The sequence below is a fragment of the Epargyreus clarus genome, unplaced genomic scaffold (assembly GCF_041222505.1).
Source record: "Epargyreus clarus isolate Ecla_fem2 unplaced genomic scaffold, WU_Ecla_fem_2.2 ptg000008l, whole genome shotgun sequence".
Classification (NCBI taxonomy): domain Eukaryota; kingdom Metazoa; phylum Arthropoda; class Insecta; order Lepidoptera; family Hesperiidae; genus Epargyreus; species Epargyreus clarus.
Window position 1 is genome coordinate 13,066,592 of NW_027332216.1, and position 24,518 is coordinate 13,091,109.

The 24,518-nt window shown below is 34.7% G+C and overlaps 2 protein-coding genes across 2 annotated transcripts in view; both read left to right on the forward strand.

Annotated features, from left to right (window-relative positions):
* LOC140744493 (thrombospondin type-1 domain-containing protein 7A) overlaps positions 1 to 24,518 on the forward strand; it is a 196,745-nt gene that overhangs the window by 129,791 nt on the left and 42,436 nt on the right. The gene's annotated exons all lie outside the window — the stretch shown is intronic.
* Positions 12,490 to 13,267, forward strand: LOC140744034 (3-oxoacyl-[acyl-carrier-protein] reductase FabG-like). Its single transcript, XM_073075475.1, has one exon. The coding sequence runs from the start codon at positions 12,490 to 12,492 to the stop codon at positions 13,249 to 13,251; it is 762 nt and encodes a 253-aa protein (XP_072931576.1). The 3' UTR covers positions 13,252 to 13,267.

Sequence of the window (24,518 nt, forward strand, 5' to 3'; positions counted from 1 at the left end):
AACCGCCATTACTTTTTTACCTGTGAGCCAAGACTTAATCTCGGCAACATTCCAGCTCAATGTGAGAGATTTAAAATCGCTAAGTAGTCGAGCTGCTCAATCAAAGCAACATCTTAACCGCCATTTGTATTGCACGTGTGTGTGACGCCTTAATTGACATATCTTTTCAGCTCCATCTTTGAGATTTAAGTTGCAAAGTAGTCGAGCTGCGCAATCCAAGCAACATCTTAACTGCCATTTGTATTGTAGCTACGCGTGTGTGAAACTTAATCTCTACGACATTCCAGCTCCATCTGCGAGCCCGATGTAAGCACGTGTACATATAATATTCAGTGCCTTAGAGACTGTGCTTTGGTTTAGTGCATGTATAAATGTTTAATAGAGACTTGATATGTCGCTTAGGCGCTTTTTAAAAGATATTGGGAAATGAGGTCGGGCTCATCTCTTCTTAATGTCCATCGCTCATATAGGTAAATATGTTAGTTACATTATGTTAAAAATTCGGTCTCTCGATCTGGAGCCAGAGGTTCTACGTTGTTATAAACGTCTAATTTAATCTAAAATATTTTATTCACATATTCCAGATTATTTTCGACGTTTTATAGAAATTAATATTATAGAGACTTTGAAGGAAGTCTGCATTAATTTTTTAACTTCTTTTTTTGTTTTAATGGTAAATAAAATGTATTTGAAGTTTTAACAAAATCTCTGAAATAACTTGTGCCCCTTGTATAGTTTCTACTTATTATATTCAGAATATTCCAGCAGATCACTTTAATATAGTTTTATTTTTTGTATAATATATTATTAGTAGCAGAAGAGCATGCAGTCCACATGATGGTAAGTGGCTACTGCCGCCCAAGGACATCTGTAATCAACCCCAGATAGGCTTAAATATTCCTATCTGAGGTCGGGCACAGATGCGCCACTACCCCTGAGGACTAAGCAGGAACGCCTCGGAAAAGTATGTCTCTCTTACCACACCCTTCAAAACGGAACACAGCAGCGTATAACACTGCTGTTAAGAATTTTGTGCATAACACATATCAATATGTGTTACCCATTACATACATCACATACATGGCACCCATTATATTCCATATGAATATTAACGATTTATGGGTATACTCCCAACTCTCTATTTTGACAATAAATCATACAAGTTTGGGAGGGTGGCACCGCTCCGAATTAACTTCCCCCGAAGGGTTGACAGAAAATACCCATTAGGTGCCGTAACCACACGGTTTCGTGTGTATATTAAACACTTTGTTTCACTATATCTTCATGTTACTAAACTACAACGAATTTAAGTTCAAACTTCGTTAAACATTACTTAAAGTTGTAAGAGTTCTTGTTGTAAATGGATAACTTTTTTCAACCAATTAACAAGTGAGCAATTATATAACCGACTTAAGTGATTGTTTTTATTAAAATATAATTAATAATAAGAATAATGTAAAATGTAAATCTTTCGAAAAACTTGTTTCCTGTGGCGTTAGTTTCAAAAATACACTAACATACGAGTAAGTACACAAACAAATCTGAAAATTGAATGCTGTGCAAATAAGTGTAATTACTTTACTCAACAGATATAATACTAAATATACTAGCAATAGTTCTCAATACATACCTTACATTTATCTTATATATAAAATTTTCGTGTCACAATGTTAGTTACCGTACTCCTCCGAAACGGCTTGACCGATTTTCACCAAACTTTGTACGCATATTCAGTAGGTCTGGGAATCGGCTACTATCTATTTTTCATACTCCTAAGTGATAAGGGTTTATCATCCTTAACATTTTTTACTTATATGGCAACACAAGGTATGCCGGGTCAGCTAGTTCTCTATAAATTCACAGGTAAATATAACATATTCTTACAATGTGTACAAAATAAAATAAAGGGCCCACGTACACAGAGCACGTTCAAAATTAACAAGAAAAAATCTGAGGTCTGGCCGTTACTCAGAACATTTTCATTCAAGACATTATTCACACTTAGGGCGAGATTTAAGGACAGCTCGTTCTAGAAAATGGCGGTCACAAACATGAAATATATGAGTGGAAGGATAAAAAAGTCTACAAAGCCGGGTCACGGCCGATTGTAGGATAACAATGAGAAATACGGCGGTGGAAACCAACGAAATGGTGGAACGAATTTGAGTGTAGCTCGGACGTATGATAAAATGCATTTTGGTAACATAGATTAGTAAAGATACTTCGCCGCCTTGACATTGAATGAAGCCACAAACAGCTTATTATAGTAAGTTCTTTTTTTGAATTCTTGACAAATAAAAACATTTTTAGAGAAAATTTACGAATAAATAACTAATACTACGTAATTTACATAATAAATAAATGATTATTTCCAATATTTTAGGGACATTTTAGCACGGAGACGCGGCAAAACTTTTTTACGCAACTATTTCAATTCTCAAAACTGGGTACCTACATTTTCTTGTTAGGAGTGAGTAATCTTTACTAATCTATGTTTGGTAATTGTTGGAATTGTTTTACTCGTTATATGTTTAACAATAGATATGATTGTTCAATTCTGTGCCTCAATTTAAAACACATTTTTTTAAAAGGTATATTGAACTCTCTAAAAATCTTTTGATTTTTATAAAATTTTCATATCTACATGTACATCTACATGTACAATAATTTAATATAACAACTGTTAGTTACGAAATTATTTAGGCGTAAAATGTTTTATTTATTGGGCGCTCTCAATATTTTCAGGTATTTTTATTTGGGCTTACTAACAAATAATAGAAATAATTCTAGTCCTTCTTGTAATAATCCCCAATAATATATAGGTACTAACCAATTTTACTGGGGCTTACTAACAAATAATATAAATAATCCTAGTCCTTCTTATAATTATGCCCAATAATACATACTAATCAATTTGAAGATAATATAAATAAATCTCAATTTCTCTACAACTCACCATATTATTATCATTACTTAAATATAGTGGTTAGTTAAGTATTATCGTCCTAGGAAATCGCAGTACATAGCCACGTACTGATATAAAATATGAGAGTAGAGAATAAAAAATGTACAAACGACGCGGTCACAGATTCTGGAAAAACGTCGGAGAATATGGCATCGCTGCAAAAACTAAAAATGTCTGTTGAATTCATATTTGAATTTATTTTTTGTTGTAAGTAGAGGAAATTGTAAATCGGTTTTGGTTTTTCAATAAAAACATTTTTGATTAAGAAAAATAAATATGTAAGTATAAAAGGTAGTTAGATAAATATCCCAGGCATAAGTAAAAATATAGAAGCAGTGATAGCCTAGTGGCTATGAATCTCGCCCTTTCGATCGAGGGGTCCGAGGTTCAAATCCCAGGCACCTCTGATTTTTCAAAATTATGTACGTATTAGAAATTAATTGTCACTTGCTCAAACGGTGAAGGAAAACATCTTGAGGAAACCTGCATACTTGAGATTTATAAAAAAAAAAAACAATGTGAGCCGTCACGGGACGCCTGGCAGATGTGAAACATCGACATTATTTTGTAAAAGTAATATGCAGAAAAGAACATATTGTGATAGGAACTAAATATGTCATAATGATAAAATAAAATATAACGATTTTTGCGCATGGCGACGCGTCGCCACACCGTACACACTACTGCATATAGACTGTATATATATACCATCGTATAGCGACGGCATGCGTCGCCACGCCAGAAATCGGTTTTACGTGCGGCTATAGATGTTTCACATCAAAAATCTCAAAGTTATGTGAAGTCTACCAATACGCACTTGGCCAGCGCGGTGGACTATGACCTAATCCTTCTCATTCTGAGAGGAGACCCGTGCCCAGCAGTGGGACGATAATGGGTCGATGATGAAGTAAAAATATAACTTGAATGGAATTTACGAAACCTACAATCCCAGTTGTTTAAAATTTTCATAGGCTTGCGAAGTCTACCAATCTACACCCAGCGTGATAAACCATCGAATAAATTCACACAGAGAGACGACACAAGTGTCGAGCATTAAGATGATCACAGGTTTAATGGATTATGACAATAAAACTGATAGAATTTTTTGTATTTCAGTTAAAGTAGTTATAGCTACAGTATTCGTGATTATCAGTAATCAATGTTTTAGCAATATCTTAAAAAAATATCACATGTGTCTGCTTGTTTTCTGATATATTCAAACCGAAACCATTTTTTGATAGATATTCGGCTCTCAGGATTTTAAGGAGATAATATGGTATCGCTTATAAAAACCATTAATACCGGAACGAATATATCATGCTTCAGTTTAATTTATTGCTTCCGGTGCGATGAAAAGGCTGAATGAGTGTAGGGTGGAAAGAAAAAGGATTGAAATATTATATTATATTTCCTGGATACAAAAGCAAGCTACATACGCAATGTTTATTATTATTTTTTTATTAATCTTACAGTAGTGTTAAGAGTTGCTGTGAGCTGGTTTGAAGGGTGGTAAGAGAGACATAATTACCCATGCGAGGTGTTCCTATATATACATCAGAATTTTAAACCTTCTTTGTACTATAATAATCCTTAAGGACTACACATTATGTTAATATATCAAGTATCAGTTATAACCCGCCTACACATCGCCGGGTCATACAATCTCCGTTACCTGTGGTAATTACTGCCCGCCATTGTCTAGCGTGTTGCTCTACAAAGCACAAAGGAGAGGATAATGATGTGCCGACCGGAGCTGCTCATTACCTGCGCTGAAGTTCAGAGTATCTTATTTCCATAAAGGTTATAATTCAGCTAGTCTAAAACTAGCTTTCCGTCTATATATTTACGTGTAAATTTGGAGTCTTAAAATATTCAGAAATAATTTCTCATACATCTGAAGTTAATTTAGACTATGAGAAATGAGCATGCATTAAATATATTTTATGTCAAATGTATTTAATGCATACTCATTGCATTGCATATAAGGGGGTTACATATTGTATGGATTAATTTAATACAGGTATATATCCCGCCTACACATCGCCGGGTCATACAATCTCCGTTACCGGTGGTAATTACTGCCCGCCATTGTCTAGCGTGTTGATCTACAAAGCACAAAGGAGAGGATAATGATGTGCCGACCGGAGCTGCTCATTACCTGCACTGAAGTTCAGTGTATCTTATTTCCATGAAGATTAGTCAACTAGTCTCATACTAGCTTTTCTTCTATATCTTTACAAGAGTGAGAATTTGGACTCTTAAAAAAATTGAGACAAAATTTCTGATATATCTTAAGTTAATTTAAAGCACTTATTTCAAGTGTATTTATTAACGCATGCTCATTTCATTGCAAAGAAGGGGACTATACATTGTATTGATTATTCTAATACCAGTTAATATCCCACCCACACATCGCCGGGTCATTCAATTTCCGTTACCGGTGGTAATTACGGCCCGCCATTGTCTAGCGTGTTGCTCTACAAAGCACAAAGGAGAGGGTAATGATGTGCCGACCGGAGCTGCTCATTACCTGCGCTGAAGTTCAGTGTATCTTATTTCCATAAAAATTATAATTCAGCTAGTCTAATACTAGCTTTCCGTCTATATATTTACGTGTAAATTTGGAGTCTAAAAATATTGAGACACAATTTCTGATATGTTTAAAGTTGAATTAAACCACTTTCTATCAAGGCTAGTTAATGTATGCTCCTTTCATTGGATAAAAGAGGACTACACATTATATCTATCATCAGTTAATATGCCACCTACACATCACCGGGTCACACAATCTCCGTTACCGGTGGTAATTACAGCCCGCCATTGTCTAGCGTGTTGCTCTACAAAGCACAAAGGAGAGGGTAATGATGTGCCGACCGGAGCTGCTCATTACCTGCACTAAAGTTCAGTGTATCTTATTTCCATAAAGATGAATAGTAAGCTAGTCTAATACTAGCATCCATCTATATCTTTACAAGAGTGTGAATTTGGAGTCTTAAAACTATTCAGACACAATTTCTCATATATCTCAAGTTAATTTAGACTATAAGAAACGGGCATGCTTTTTTATGTCAAATATATTTATTGCATGTTCATTTCATTGCATATAAGAGGACTACACATTGTATTGATTAACACAGTCGTCGGGTCATGCAATCTCCGTTACCGACGGGAATTACAACCCGGAAGACAATGGTCTAGCGTGTTACTCTACGAAACACAAAGGAGAGGATAACAATGTGTCTGAGCTGCTCATTACCTGCACTGAAATTCAGTGTATCTTATTTCTATAAATATTAGTCAACTAGTCTGATATAGGTTTTCTATTTATATTTTTATAAGACTGTGAATTTGGAGTCTTAATAAATATTAAAACATAATTTCTAATATATTTAAAATTTATTTAAACCACTTTGTATAAAGTGTACCGAAAACATCCTTATTTCATTGCATATAAAGGGACTATACATTGTATTGATTATTTTAATACCAATTAATATCCCACCCACACATCGCCGGGTCATTCAATTTCCGTTACCGATAGAAATTACAGCCCGCCATTGTCTAGCGTGTTGCTCTACAAAGCACAAAGGAGATGATAATAATGTGCCAACCGGAGCTGCTCATTACCTGCGCTGAAGTTCAGTGTTATTTATTTCCATGAAGATTAGTCAACTAGTCTAATACTAGCTTTTCTTCTATATCTTAACAAGAGTGTGGATTTGGAGTCTTAAAACTATTCATATATCTCAAGTTAATTTAGACTATAAGAAACGAGCATGCTTTTTTATGTCAAATATATTTATTGCATGTTCATTTCATTGCATATAAGGGGACTACACATTGAATTGATTAATCTAATACCGGTTAATATCCCACCCACACATCGCCGGGTCATTCAATTTCCGTTACCGGTGGTAATTACAACCCGCCATTGTCTAGCGTGTTGCTCTACAAAGCACAAAGGAGAGGATAATGATGTGCCGACCGGAGCTGCTCATTACCTGCGCTGAAGTTCAGTGTATCTTATTTCCATGAAGATTAGTCAACTAGTCTAATACTAGCTTTTCTTCTATATCTTTACAAGAGTGTCAATTCTCTTAAAAAAATTCAAATGGAACATTTTATATATTTTTTTTTATTCGTAACTGAAGTAGTAACGCTATAAGTAACGATAGCACGTCACAGCCGCACATGAACAAGTTTTCATTGAGTTTCGCTGGTTCTCATCAGCGACCGTTCGTTGATATAGACTGTCGCTCTCGCCCACGGTATTAAATAATATTAAAATAACAAATTACTAGATGTATATTTCCAAATCCTATTATATTAAACATATTTTACTTTAATTATTTTTTATGGTATAGGTTGTATATCCATAAATATCTATATCCATAAATAAAATTAGTTATGTTCAAGAATACGTGCACTTACATTACATAAAGACCTAACGTAAAGTAATCGTGTAATGAGCATTAAACGCTAGCCGTCTCATTTGTATTAAGGGTTTACTTGCGTGCCGCAACACATTAGGGCATAGTGTATTAAGTATGTAGGAACATGCTTCGTACATATGCGTGCTCTGACCACTCAAACGCGCGGTCTTATGCATGCTTAGTTGCATGATTTGATATATATATATAGATTATGATTCAAAATGACACTTGTATAACATGAATTTTGATAAGAAAAATAGAAAGATACTTCACCGTCTTGAAATTGAATGAAGCCACCAAAGGATGATTTTATCATTTACTGTTTGCCGGCAACCGCGGAATCCCCCTTTTAGTCGCCTCTTACGACAGGCAGGGGATACCGGAGCCCTATTCTAGTCCCGCAACTACAGGGACAAAACAAGTTATACTTAATAGACGGCAATAGATCCATGTCGTACCTACCATTAAGAAACCCAGAATATCTACGCCGTTTATAAGACGCTTATGCAAGTCAATTAAAGTGGTTATAAATGAGAAATAAAACAATGAAAATTCATGAAACTCCTTTAATAGGTATATTTATTTTGTATATATACGGAAGCACTTGCAAATTGTTATTTATAGTGGAATGTAATTAAGATTACAGCAACAAATAAACATATTATAAGTGGCACTTCGCAATCAAAATTGTAGTAAACGAAGATATTCAACAATATAGCATTAATGTCATCCACTTATTACCAATCGGCAATAAGTTGTTGTGCTAACTGTCAAAAAACGTTTCGCAGATACCTCTATAGGTTTATGTGTTTTCCAGCGAATACTTAGTAGGTACTAATTTTCACATACAAAAATATAAAATATGACGTCACAAACTACTGGATACCAGAAGTAAAAAAAAATAAAGGAAAATTATTAATTAATAACCTCTATAGATTTATCTGTATACTCAGCAGGTATTAATTTGCACGTAGAAACATAAAATATGACGTCACAAACTACGTAATAAACTCATAAGAAACGTAGGCTTCAGCGACCGAAATGTTCTGAACCACTGGACCATCACCCCTAATTCGGGAAACATGTCACGAAAATAAGGAGTATAGACGAATATTTCCCGAAGGCTGTTGAACACAATGTGAGCTTTTTACGAATTGCTTTGGACAAGTAGAAAAATATTTTCCTCTCTACCCCTCTTATTCTTCATGAAACCTCAAAATTATTGGGACTTTTATATGACGGATTTTTTTCTTATTTTTATTCAACTGTGTTCTATGTATATTTTCTCAAAATAATTTTAGATATTAATTGAAGTTGGTATGGTATGGATATTGGTATATAAGTATGTAAGGAAATGATATTTTCGCCTAATTTAAGTTTTTAGCAATAGATACACTATTAGCCTACTAGCTTATGGCCTAATAAGCTACAAAAACTATTTAATCACAAATAATTTGAAAAAATACATGGTCATTCAGATCATTCAGATCATGTATTTTTTAAAAATGAATACACTACCGCCCCTTAGCAAGATGTCTCGTTTAGAAAGCACCGAAAAAGCTCTATAACACACGTCTCCATTATTCTTAACAACAGTTATTATTACATTCTTAACTGATATGAACATACTTATTGCGAATTTACCAAAGCGTTAAGATACACCCTCCTGAATGACACCAAATATTTTCAACAAGACCTCATTTCACCTTCAGACACTCGTATTATTTACCTCCACAAAGGTTACTCGTATTTAAATTTATTTCGCATGTTTGAAACACGAGCAATATCAGTTTCCCGAACTTGGGCTTCTCCAATTTGGAGAGATCACACGAAGTGCTTCATGTCGAATTACTTCAAAGATTGAAATCCGAGGCAGTCGACAAGAGGGTGCAAACTCTGAAATAAATCCTCGCTCGAGGGCAGTAACCCTATAAGTAACCCAGTACGAGGTTGTTCACACAAGCACAAATTGGAAAAGTTGAGGCTATCTACGATAATATCTATATGTAGGACATTTTCAAAAACACCTTTTGAAACTAGTATAGTGACAGATTCAATCATTCTGTATTTCTGCTGTACAAATATTTGAGTAATATTAAGTTAAGAATCTTAAAAACACATCTTCTTGCTTCGGTGAATAGCCTTACTTATTGGTTAGCTCAGGTAAGATCTAGTTCTTGAACCATCGGATGCCTGCTTAGATGCAAAGGCAATTTTCGAAAATACACAGTGGGCGTTCTTGTCGAAAGTTATCATAACTTTATTGTACATTAAAAATTTCAAGACACATTTTCCGTTTCTGCGACGTTTTATGGGCTCAGAATTTTAAAATTAGAGCTTCTATTTGATTATTACAAGTACCATAAAATTTTTGAATTTTTTTACGAGTGGGAAACGAAATAATTAATCAAATTAATAATATGAGTACTCAATTGTTTTTTAGTGTAATAATATTTTATCGTGGCTTTGTTTATGAACAAAGAGGTCAGAACTTTCATTGAATGTCAGAAATTACGTTAAATGGTATGGTATTTTCAATTTCGCAGTACCATAAGCAACATTGAACTTATAATTTTGCTTAATTGCTATTAAACTAGGTTTTGGGAACACGACCCGTACCTATGTTCTAAAATATTTTTAAGTACGCAAAACGAACGTAAGGTTAATTGTATTTAATGAGGTTAATTAGGCATTTTGTAGGCTTATAGTAGTAAAATATAGTGACATAAATATGAAATAACACTATATCGGTATGATGAAGTCAAATTACGTTCCCAAATCCAATTCCTAGAACATATTTTCTTTCTGAGTATGTGTATGTGTGTACCTACTTGTCTTACTACAATAAATGTTAAAAGGAAAATTCGAGATCTTTCTTCACTAACCCGTAGTGGTACAGTGTGGAGTAAGCTCCAGCCCTTTTCGGGTCATGACGAAACTGCTTTGTCCAACAATGGGAAATTAAAATGGTTACCGCTAGAACAAAGAAAGTTTTTTTTTTTTTTTTATAATATTGGAGTAGCAGACGAGCATGCAGTCCACCTGATGGTAAGTGGCTACTGCCGCCCATGGACATCTGTAATCAACCCCAGATAGGATTAGATATTCCTACCTGAGGTCGGGCACAGATGCGCCGCTACCCCTGAGGACTAAGCTGGAACGCCTCGGAAAAGTCTGTCTCCCTTACCACACCCTTCAAACCGGAACACAGCAGCGCCTAACACTGCTGTTATTAGGTAGAAATAGGTGTGGCGGTGGTGCCGCCGGAGTCGAACCACAGAGGGTTCTACCACCTTACAAATGTGTAAGTTGAGGGTTTCGATATACTTATTATTTGGTACGCCCCGGAACTGAAAATATGAGATGTCCCTTTATTCGTTTAAGTTGTGGTGTAAAAAATGGACTGTTTTTGTGAATTTCTATATGTTTTTGTTTAAGATTAATTTACACTATAAAATTTCGGGTATGTGCGGAATGATAGATATTTTATATATATCATTGTATGTGTTACTGCTATCCTTTTTTTGGAATTGATTACTGAAATCTATATAGTATCTAGTATAGACATCAGTGGCTCTTCAACATTAGTTGAACGGAGCATACATTTGTCGCATTTCATACGACCCATAATAATGTCCATTAGCATTCTACACAACATGAGTAGTTCTCGAGAAGTAATGTGACTCTTTATGACTATTCTTCTGCTATAACTTTCCTTTTACTGTCAAGAAATGAGAACTTTAACATGGATATTAAATCTCCGAGGTTTTACGACACTGCTTCGTATGTTACGACAGCGATATGTCATTTTATTTCGCAACGACTTTGTAACTTACCCAGAACGTGAGTTCTCAAGTTATGCTTTACAATTATCACTTTTTGAAACAGTTATGGAGAGCATAAGACATCTTAAATGTGTGAAGCGGTCGTGATTGTGCGTAATTCTGTTATATATTGACCAAGAGCAAATAAAATTCAGAGAAAATGTAAAGCGTTACTAAGTTTTTTCTTACAAAATTTACCGCCTCTTCCTTGGACATTGAATGTCGAAACATAAAGATACAACGTACTCGTATATCAATAATTATTTTGGAGAACCCTGAAATAATATTAAGTTTCAATCCAAAGTTTTCATAAAGTCTCTATTTCTTACACCCTTTGATCCTCAAAGGGGTTATATTTCGAGAAACCTACTATATATTAAACAACCGCTCTAAATATCAAATTTCCATCATAGGCCAAAGCCAGGAATCAGAATGAACATTGCCTTATATAGAGGTGAATCATCAAGCATTAAGAGTAAAAAGAAACGAAATATTACTGACTGATCTTATAACAGATTTAATGCATTTTATTATTAAACGGATAGTTACAATAGGGAATTTTAATATATTTTTACCATCACCAGCCGCCGTGACCACGATCTATGGAACCGGGTGGTAATATGGGTAATAAAGAAATTAGAATGATAAAGGAATATCCATTAGAAACCAAAGAATGATATATAATATAATAAAAGAATATTCATAACAAAAAGTAGGAATAAAACAAGTAGAAAAATAAGATTTATACCCGGCGAAGTTCGGAACATTTACTATTGTTAGACGAAATAACAAGGGTATACGTGACAGTTAAATAAAAACTACAGTCTGAGACTTAGTTTGAAAATGCAACAGTTTCATGACAGAGTAAAGACACACTGTTGTACACTCCGTACCACTAAGAGACTGTTTATAAAATTCTATTGAAATTATCGCATATTCACTAAGTTTCAAACAAAAATACGACTGTAAATACGATTTTAAAAACAAGCTTTTTAGTAATGTCATTTTATATTTTTCTTTTTTTTTTGCATTTGTGGTATTATTGCGTATAGTATTATCAAGCTTCCGCAAAATAAATATCAGCATGACTAGCATACTATTGTCAAAACAATTAATACTTGAAGTCCATACTGCGATACGAGCATTATCTTAGAAACTGAAGTACAAAGTGTATAAGTAAATATATCTTATCAGAATGTTTAATGAATATAAATATTAGTCTTTATTCTATTGGAACTAAAGATACCCTGCTGTTCAATCGTGCAAAATGAGTTTCGCTAACAAAGTAGTGCTCGTGATTGGTGCCAGTTCTGGGATAGGTGCTTCCGCAGCTATCCTATATACTAAAGAAGGAGCCGACATCGTTATGGTAGGACGAAATACAGAAAAACTAACGAACGTCGCTAACGAGTGCAAGAAACGCGGCAAGGCACCGCTTGTCATTAAAGCAGATATAAAATCAGACGAGGAAGCCACAAAAGCTGTGGAAGAAACCATAAATAAATTTGGTAAACTTGATATATTGTTGAACAATGCTGGCATGGCGAGATATGGCAGCATTCTAGATGGAAATCTTATAAAAAGTTACGATGAAACGCTGTCAACTAATTTAAGGGCGTTGATGCTCATCACGCAAGTGGCCGCACCTTACCTGATCAAAACTAAAGGTAACATTATCAATATATCAAGTATTGCAGCGACTTGCTCACCAATTCTCCCAGCTTTCATCACCTACGGAGTGTCTAAGGCTGGTTTGAATTACTTCACTAAAGGTGCAGCACTAGAGTTGGCTCCACACGGTGTCCGTGTAAATGCCATTAGTCCTGGTCCAGTTAAAACGGATTTCATAGAAAATTGTGGTAGTCAACCCTTCGAAAACGCACCAAATTTCAAATTTACCATCCCTCTTGAGAGAATAGCGGAACCTGACGAAGTTGCAGATTTAATACTGTTTTTATCGAGTGAAAAAGCCAAGAGCATCACTGGAAGTATCTATGTCACAGACAACGGCTGTTCTTTAGTTAGCTAAATGCATACCCACTGCTGAAGTATGACGTTTGCCCATGTGCATATATAAAAATTAGACAGTCAACCAAAGACAGTAAGGGATATAATGATTAACTACTTAGCGTTACTATTGTTATAACACGCATGACAAATTATGTTTCGTTTTAGTTAAAAGAAAATGTTGTTTTTGTTTATATTGTTGTCGCAAATATGGGTAATAAGAAAATTCAAGCACTTCCTTGTTTTATTCAGAAACTACCTGATATGTAAAACATGTGACTGATAAACCAAATTGAATTGATTAAATTATTGATTGTTATTTTTAATTATTATTGAAAAATTTACGTTTATAAATTTAGGACTATTGTCGTGAATCGTAACTTATTTACAACCAATTATGGTATGAGAAAAATATGTAATTTTTAATATCATGTTATCTATCAGTGATAAGATACGAAATCAAAACAACTACTTTATCATCTTATCGTAGAAATTATTACAAAGGCACTGAAATATTAATTAACTGTATCTAATATTTTCCTTGTTAGTCAATTACTAGTCAAGAAATATTAACCAGTCTATTATACTAGTCGTATTTGTCAAGAAATATTAACCAGTCTATTTTATCCCAATCTCTGAAGCGTACATTTCTCATTTAGTAACTTTAATCCCATTACTGTCCCACTGCTGGTCACGAGTCTCCTCTCAGTATGAGAAGGATTTAGTTGGCCACTGCACTGGCCTAGTACGTATTGGCAGATTTCACATATCTTTGAGAAGGTTTTTTAAGATATATATAAAGCCATGTTTTCCTTCAACGTTAAAGCGAATAAAAATTAATTACTAAAATATAGTATCATAACATCCTGGTATCTATAAACTTAAAATACGATAGCAGCAATAGAAAACGCTTCGCAACAAGTTTACAATTTAATAAAACTCCAATAAACTTGGAATTGTATTAAGTTTACGTCAGAGAGAACTTGTTTCCTACATCGCTGTGCTTAATAATCTCCCGAAGTTGACAACTACTGTATCGACTTGGAGGCTTCACACATGAGAACAATAACCTCGTTTTAAGCGCTACGATAATGGCCGCTTAGGTACACGTGAGGCAATTAAATTATAAGCTTAAGTATACTTCGCACCAAACGTCTAGTCCGCTCTGAAGTTGTTGCGAGCAGGTGTAGTCATACAATTTGCTATGGCGACGCTATTCATTTCTATATTCAGAGCAGACTAGCAATTTTACGCAGACTATACCCACTTCAATTATCAGATTATTGTTTGAAGAGAAGATTATTTTCTTCAAATTATTATTTGAAGACAATAGTCTTTTCTATATAATAACAAAATGTAATATTTGAAGAAAACAATCTTACGCAATTCTATTTGGGAAATTAATAAATAACTTAGTAATATTCCTATACAATTTTTTGTTTGATTTTTGTTACATTTTATTACATTTTTGTTACATTTGCTATACTTTAACCTGGTAAAATCCTCCGTGGTTCTAGGGTAGAGTTACTCGTACCATCGCTACACCAATTTCTAGTCCGTAATAGAGCGGTGGTTTTAATCAAGACACGTATACGAGTTCAAAGTTATAATTACGGTAACAACACATCCGCGACCTAAGACCTCAGGTAAGACGTATTTGCAAGTTAAAAGTTTGGAAAATCCAAAAGTGCACGACTCATAATGCTCATTTAATTATGAAATATAAAAAAAAATTAATCGATCGAAAATTTAAAATTTTCGTTTTTTATTAATTGCAATTAAACGACACTGAATTAATTAATCATTCGCATTCAGTGACCTACAATCGTCGATTAGAATTTAAAAAAAAAATAATTAACTCAAATGATGGATTTTTTCACAAATTACAGTGTTTTCAGGTTTCACACATGACGGACAGGAAAATTTTTTGACCTATTTTGGTGTTTTTTTCCAATTCTATTGCAGTAAATCAATTTTTAAAAAGTATGGAATTAATCTCCATTAAATTATCTCGACAATAGTATGCAAAATATCTTGATTCCGTGAACTATCAAGGCTATAATAATAAAAATAGCCGCCAAAATGAAGCGAAAAAATTTTTTCGATCGTAAAGCACTCTCTGATGCTTCGCATCATGAGTCGTGCAATAGCAAAAGTCCCGCGACAGAAGTAACTACTACGTAGAGTATATGTGGTGTGGTAAGAGAAACACACTTATCCGCGGCCTTCCAGCTTTGACCTCAGGGATAGCGGCGCTTCTGTGGCCAATCCCAGGTAGGTATCTAATCTTATCTAGGGTTGATTACAGATGGTCATGGGCGGCAGTGACTTACCATCAGGCGGTTCTCTAATTTAATGTTATTAAAAAAATAAATAACATACCACAAGGGTATATGTATACCAGAGAGTACGTATATGTACACATAAAATACATCTCCATTTCAAAAAGGTATATTACAAATTACAAGGCTAATAAAATTCATTTGTACAGACGTAATTACCAAATAAGATACTTTATGAGCACAATACGAAAGCTACAACGAGAAGTAAATAGCACTCAACAACGAGAAAAATGAATGAAACAAAGTCTAGAGTGGAGAGCCAAGGACTTCATAACAAATAAAACAACGTAGTGAACGTTGTACATAAAAATAAAGTAACTAAGTTATAGAAGGTTTAATCAAAGTTAGGCAACCCTAATGAGGATGCAGATGATTGTAGTGTAGTTGTAGTGAAAAGTAGTGAAGTAAAAGTAAATGCATTTTTTAAAACATAGGCGTAGCAAACGAGCGTGTAGTCCACCTTATGTTAAGTGGCTACTGCCGCCCATGCCCATCTATAATCAACCCCGGAATCTAATCGATTCCTACCTAAGGTCGGCCACAGACGCGCCGCTAAGGACTAAACTGGAACGCTTTGGAAAATATATCTCCCTTACCACACCAGCAAATGATAACTGAAAAGTAGAAAAAGTGAATGATATTCATTCTATCCTTTCCCTTAGAGGACCGGAGTTCGAATCTCAGAAGATTAAAACAATGGCAATCTAGTTGAAAATTTGGCTTCTCATATTGAGGGCGGGCGAGGGTTAAGCAGTTTGAATTTCAGGCACGTATCTCTGATTTTTCATTATGTGGATATTATAAATTTGTTACTTGCTCTAATACTGGACGAAATGGTCATGAGAAATCCGAACAATGTCTGAGTGTTCTGTAAAAACAAATCCTAAAGGGCTTAAACCCTTCTAGGTGAAAAACCCATGCCACAATATACCCATCCATAGGTCAGAAATAACTTTATAGAGACTGAAATAAACAGACCACTAATAGTGCTACGATATACAATGAATGGTTTAATCCAGTAAGCGCCGGAGATAACCGGATCTACTGACTATCGACAATGATTGCATTACTCTCCACCGCAGAAATTCGTTGCAAATTGAACCGATGGGGTGAGCTGATACCAATCGTATCCGCTAGGAGCGCAACTATACGTATCACTTGTACCCGTATCTACTATGATGTGTATCAATGATATACGGATCAAATATGATAAAACGACGTCTTAATGATAGATATTTTGAAATGGTTTATTATTTATTTGAAGGGGGTAGAACCTGTTGTGGTTCTACTCCGGCGGCACCACCACACCTATTTCTAGGCGGCAGTAGCCACTTACCATCAGGTGGACTGCATGGTGGTTTGTACGGTAGTACAAAACATATTTCTTAAACCTCGATGCAAGATGAGTGTTTTAAATTTAACTTGTTTATATGTATGTCTTCGTAACTCTAGGCTGTAGGTATTGATTTAGATTCACGTTTTTTTAACAGTTTTCTTTGCTACTTATGAATAAAGACAGTATGTTCAGGTCTTTGCAAATCGTCAGCTCTGTTTAGTTCGAGACGGAGATATATTTTCAATTGTAAGTTTCCTTGTTGCCTTATATGCCAACCAAAGTATGACTAGTATTGAAAATAGATGATCGAATTCTTTTCTTCTATGATGTGGTTATTTACGATTAAATATAAAGAAACTGTGACTTTTTCATAATAATTGTGGTGTTCCATTCTGTGATCAACATACTCAATCAACTTAAACGAATTGGTACAAATACTAAAGTACGTATCCGGCATCGGATCAAGGAGAGTAACTGAATGCATTGCGCTCCATTCGAGGTTTCGATACAAATCGATCCAATTTAAACTGGATTTGCATTTTACTATCTAATTTACGTTATTCTTCTAACTTGTTCTTACACTTTTCGCTTTCGCCCATCAAACTAGCTCTGTCAAACTATACTACACGCAAAAATTATCATTTTTCATCAAGAATGATTGTTAATGTCTGTCTGTCTGTCTGTGGCCTCGAGACGTTTTTGATTTTTTTTTGTTCACTAAATTTACAGTTCTTGGCTACAATTAAAGGAAATCTGCACAGCTGATCAATATACTCAATCAACTTAAACGAATTGCTACAAATACTAAAGTACGTATCCGGCATCGGATCAGGAAGAGTAACTGATTGCATTGCGCTCCATTCGAGGTTTCGATACAAATCGATCCAATTTAAACTGGATTTGCATTTTACTATCTAATTTACTTTATGCTTCCATCTTCTCGTAAAGGAATAGTCCGCCCATCGCTTTTTCCGCCAATTAATTGCGTCTTAACTTTTTTATATATTTACAACACCATTGTTAGGGCCTTGAAAGTTAATTACTGGACAAGCCTCCAATAATGGAACCATTACATTTTTTTCTATAACCACATACAGCAGTTTTCTTCTGGTCCAATCAAATTACGACGGAATATGATTTTTTACTTTACCTACGATATTGTGCATTCTATATAGTATGTGATCTTTGCTGTCTATGGACGTCAGAAATCAGTTTCAAAGAATCGTATCCGTTTTACCACAAATGCTTTGTTTTCTCTGACGAGTGTTGATGAAGTTGGAACGACACATATAAGATCATCTGTTTTGCCAGGACTTTACCGAGACACAGCAGCATTTAATATTATGCATAGATATGAGTGTGTACAAGGGTGTAAAGGTTCTACCTGAAGCCGTTCGTAGTTGGAATGTCACTGCTAAGAACCAACGTCGCCTTATTTACATATGAGTCCGCCGGCATCTACAGCCGTCCACCAAATCGCAATATGGTTCACGCTAAAAATACGTACCGTGGTGATACTTACTAGTTCAAAGTTTTAACAGTCATCAATATGAATTAACACAACAATAAAATGCCTAGAGTATACGCCTATAATAACATTAACAATATTAAATATGAAGCTATGTAGCTAACATGCTGTGATGTGCTGTTACACTGTTAGGGAATTTCCTGCAATATTTTTTCTTTAACGTCCACGTTGCCTACAGGGAAGACGTGATAAATGTAGTGGAATAGCTGCCTTATTTATGGAGATATATAGACGCATTAAAGTAGATTATCTGCGAGATATAAAACACTGTACGTCCTTAAAATATTAGTTTTAAAAACATTATTTGTTTTTAAATCAAACTTCTAAATGAAGTGGTAGCAGTTAAATGGTAGAAATCGTCACATAATGAAAACAGCCTAACGGCTCACTCCGTGGATTGGAAACACGAGCATCGTTCGCAGCCAATCATATAGTTGAATACCTCAGTGCGCAAAAAATGCATTAAAAATCATCATAATCGGTTCATAAACGACGAATTTATCCGCGAACAAACATAAAAACATATATACGGTCGAATTTAGAAACCTCCTTTTTTATGTCGGTTAAAATATATTTGTTATTTTGTCTTTTTTTTATTATACGTGAGTTATATTGCCTCATTGTTGAAATTTTGCAATGAAAATAAAAAAACATAAAAAAATGCATTTATTTAAGAAAAATCCTTAACAGTAGTAGTCGTGGCTTCCTGGTAAGTAGTCAGAGACACTTGTGATAGGAATGAAGAATAAGGATCTTCATTCCTAATAGGAGTCCCGTAGCCGCTGACATACTTTTTACACTATTTATATGCTAGTAATTACCAATACGGTGTTCTCATCCTGTAAACCCGTATTCCAGCTTTACTTGACATAACCGGAGATCGAGGTACTATCGATACAGATTACACAGCTCCACCACAATCCGGAAATTCGGTACAAATTGCGGCAATTTAAATGCAAAGTAGATTTAAGTTACTACGAGTGCAAAATAAATTGCTTTATTCTGCTCCTGACTTCGCGTGGATATCGTAGTGGATAGAAGTATTAAGCGGAAATTAATAAAGCAGTACGGATATAATAAGTCTAACGGTTTCGTATATTTTATTTAAAAGTAGAAACGTCTCGTATTTGTAAAACTGTGTTTCCCATACAGGATATAATGTATGGAGCTTAGTGCGGACATTGATCGGATTTTCAAACAAAAGCTTTCATCCCGTTTCAAACGGATACCATTTCGAATTAATTGACATTTGATATATTTCAACATTTGATAGATTTCATAACAATTTATGCCCAATTGGTAATAATACCACAGGTACTACCTTAAAATTGAATGTAATTGTCTTTTAACGGTCAAACTAAGACACAACAACACAGATAAAATTGCCGTAAAGTCAGCTATAAAAAATAACCAAAAAATGCTCATGTTATAAATATTACAACACAAACTACCGAAAATTCCTTTCTTAAACGCCGTAAACAGCAGTAAACTTCGTATGCCAAAGAACACAGTCCTAATATAATAGGTTTGCTTTCATGACCGCGCAATACAAAGCCAATGCGGGAATTTAAAGCATTATCGCCGTAACGAAGGAATTTACAAAATTCCCTCGCTACAAACGCCGACTAACTAAATGAAAGCTTCACTGTATCTCTATATTAAACGACTCTAGAACAATTACGTATACGACTACATTACAATATAATGTTGTTGAATACAACATCTGCAATAATAAATAAAATTGCGAGTCTGTAGTTTCAAAAAAATAATAAATGAAAAATTACCCTGTATTATCTGAGAAAAATTTAAGGTATAATCTATCTGAAATGACTAAGTTATTTGGTCTTAAATGGTCTAGAAATTGAGAATTTTAAGAAATATACACAGACTTACATATAAGTCGATAACATCTTTGGGCCCTCAGCAAAAATTGAATACCGCTCACAGAAGTGCAATAGAGCGATCAACCGAATAGACCCACGTATTACATAAATCAGTTCGTTTTACCCCACAAAAGCGATACCTAATTGCATTACTGCGGTAGCCCGGAATCTCGATACCGAGTTTGCAGAAATGCTAGATTAATACAATTGTACCGTTCCAGTATTCCTAATATCCGGATACCGTATATTGGTTAAAAATTACTAGATTACTTAGATTTGTTAGCAATTTTTAGCAATGCTAAGTAGTAAGAAGCTTGCATTTCACCCTATAGTGCTAGCTCCGGTGGACATCTATAATTAACCATTCTAGTGAGTCTACCTGAGATCGATTACAGATGTTTTATTAGGTATCCCTGAGGTCTAAGATGAATCGCTCGTGTAAGCGTCTCTCTTTTAGCACGCTCATATAATTCCTGCATTCTTTAACTCTAAATAACAACGTAGTTTTGTTTTAGATTCGTTCCCTGGTCTACAAGTACTGACTAGTATACGGCTGTACACCAATATAGGACTATTGAGTAGTACCTATATTGGTACTAACAGACTAAATGTGTACTATGCATAGTATGAGGTCTAGTTTCCAGAAGCATGAGGCATACTAACCACGGTACACCATATTGCAATTTATGGTATTGATACACGCTTCATACGTTCTAATATGATAAATTTGCCGCTCGCTACACAAGACCAATGCCGGAACTGATCGCATTACTGCCGCTGGGAATTCAATGCCGGTAAATTCCCGCACTACAGATATTGCTGAAAAGCTAAATTAGGGCTCTATTGTAAATCAAATCGTTTATCTCTAAGAACGGTAGTAAGTCGTGGAGATATTTTGTTCGGATATTAATGTTTTATTTGTATTTTTGTCGTTGGTAGGTGATAGTTGAAGTAACAAGAACATTTATTCGAAGCTTGCTTTTACCCGCGTTTTCGTTCGCGGTGAGCGATTTTATCTATACGTCGAGACGGTACTTTTTCTGAATGAAAGTTAAGGTTAATAGGTACAATTAATTACTATTAATTTACTCATTATCTAAATATACTGCGTGATTTCACGGACCTTTAAAATTAATGTTAAAAAAACAAAAACTAGTTTCATTGACCTCTCGCTTATATACACACATACTACAAAGAGGTCAGGCTGAATCTCGAGTTATAGAGTACCGATTTTCAAAATTAATAGCCTACTAGCAGAACCCGTGGCTTCGCCCGCGTAAAAAAATATGATATGTCATACAAACAACTGTAATCGTAAATTTGTACCTTTAACAATTTTAACAATAAAGTAGCATTAATATTTAATTAATAAAAGCTTTTTTTTTCGTCACTGTGTACCTAAATTGGTCAAGCTTTCTTCAGAAACATACACTAAAACTCTAATTAGTGGACTGTAATGAAACTTTATTTAAAATATACGTTTCATGTTGGATATAATATTTATTATTTACACTATTCCATAGGAACCGTCCATCTATGGGGCCTTACATACAGTGGTTCTTTCCAGGATCTCTGACTGGGCGATTAGAGCTCTCATTCTTACCACCCGCAACTCCAGAAGTCCCCCTTTAGTCTCGTACGACAGGCAGGGTATACTGTAGCCCTGTTCAAAATTTTTATCCAAGATCTATGTATCTATCACATCACCATCACTAATCCACGCATAGCCACAACCATACCCCACGGCAGGACAAAATGTTGGCACATAGTGTGTCCAAAGTACTTGCGACGTATCTAATCAGTATACCAAAATGTAGGCCAATTTGAATAAACTTACGCATTATCATATATAAAATTTGCACCTGTCCAGGTGGTCGTGCATTTGTCTGAATAGACGTTATCTGAAATTTCATGTTTCAAAGTTCGAACCTAAAAGATTCCCGTATACATACATATAACACTTCCTTTACCTCCATAGTAGAATTTCAAAAACATCATATATACATATGCATCAATAAATACTTTATCAGCAAATTTCTGGAAGCTAATATTCAATACCAGCGGTTGGAAACCCGACACCCACGGGTGGTGTGTGGCCCGCGACTTTCCCTTGGGGCCCGCGGGTCTGTGCGTTACTAATAATTGGCCAAGTGCAAGTCAAACCCGCACCTGGAGGGTTCAGTACAACCAAAATTTTAATTTTTTTAAATTTCTAGTATTTAATATTGCAACAGCCATTAAAGTACACACATTGTGAAAATTTGAACTGTCTACCTCTAACGGTTCAAAAGTAAGTTGGAAAAATAACGAATAGCAGTTTGTTGTATGGGTTCCCCTTTTTGTTTTCAACTTATTTTTTATTTTTTGCATTTGTTGTTATAGCAGCCACCGTTATGCAACCTCTGTAAAAATTTCACATGTCTACCTATTACGGTTCCAGAGATAGAGCCCTATGACACACGGACAGACGGACAGACAGCGAAGTCTTAGTAATAGGGTTCCGTTTTTATCCATTAGGTACGGAACCCTAAAAAACCGCTGTTCTGCACTTCAGCACGCGCAATACATTGCCATGTTAAAAAAATATGTTACTACGGCCCGTGGAATTTCGCCCTACACTAAACTTCTCTGGACTCTGTTCTTTTTCCAGACACGCCAAAGGAAGTAACTTCAATACCGGTTTTTAAAGAAACTTTCTTTACTTATAGCACCCTAATGGGGTTGATTGTTGAGTTGCTAAAAATGCTGAAACAGATGTGTAAACAGAAAGGCATGATGCATACACCCTTTATAGCCGTCTTAAGGGTTGATCTAAAAAAAGGGTAGATTTTCCATAAATGGTGTTAAAAAGTTCTATTATTTCCAACAGGAAAGCCAAATGCAAATTTTTATAGACCTTGCTTCCGAATTAACGGAGTTTGAAATAAAATTCCAACCCCCATTTAACGACCTTAAGGGATGATTTTCCAAAAACAATGAAATAAGTGATTAATTATTTTCTATCGTAAACCCAAATACCGATTTTTATACAGTTTACATCAAAACTGGGGGACTCTCATACAAACCTACAACCCGTATTTAACCCAAATAAGGGTTGATTTTCCAAAAACGATAGAATTAAAGTTCCATTATATCTTACCAGTGAGGCAATGGCTAACTTTCATAGTGCTGGCTTTCAAATCGGAAATTTTTAAAATAAGCTGTCAACCCTTATTTTACCAACTTAAGGGTATTAAAATATTAAATATTGTATATAACCTTATTATTATCCAATAAATTTATGTTTATTTTTATGTAAAACTTAATAACATATGGTAAGAAAGTAGTACAGTACTTAATTTGCAAAAAATATTTTCCAATGTTGTATTTCACAATTTAAAATAAAATAACTTAAGGGTTGATTTTCCAAAAATGGTGAAATAGGTGTTTAATTATTTTCTATCGAAAACCCAAATACCGATTTTCATATAGTTTACATCAAAACTGGGGGACTTTCACACAAACTAACAACCCTTATTTAACCCATATAAGGGTGGATTTTCCCAAAAACGCTAGAATTAAAGTTCCAATATATCTAATCAGTAAGGCAATCACTAACTTTCGTAGTGCTGGCCTTTAAATTGGCAAATTCTAAAATAAGCTGTCAACCCTTATTTTACCAACTTAAGGGTTGATTTTCCAAAAACCATGAAATAGGTGTTTAATTATTTTCTACCAAAAAGCTAAATACAAATTTTCATAGAGATTAGATCAAAACTGGGGGATTTTCATACAAACTTACAACCCTTATTTAACCCACATAAGGGTTGATTTTCCATAAACCGTAGAATTAAAGTTCCACTATATCTAACCAGCAGAGCAATGGCTAACTTTCATAGTGCTGGCTTTCAAATTGGCAAATTTTATAATAAGCTGTCAACCCTTATTTTACCAACTTAAGGGTTGATTTTCCAAAAATGGTGAAATACGTATTTAATTATTTTTAATCGAAACCCCAAATACCGATTTTCATAGAGTTTACATCAAAACTGGGGGAATTCCATACAAACTTACAACCCTTATTTAACCCACATAGGGGTTGATTTTCCAGAAACGGTAGAACTAAAGTTCTATTATATCTAACCAGTAAAGCAATGGCTAACTTTCATAGTGCTGGCTTTCAAAATGGCAAAATTTAAAATAAGCTGTCAACCCCTATTT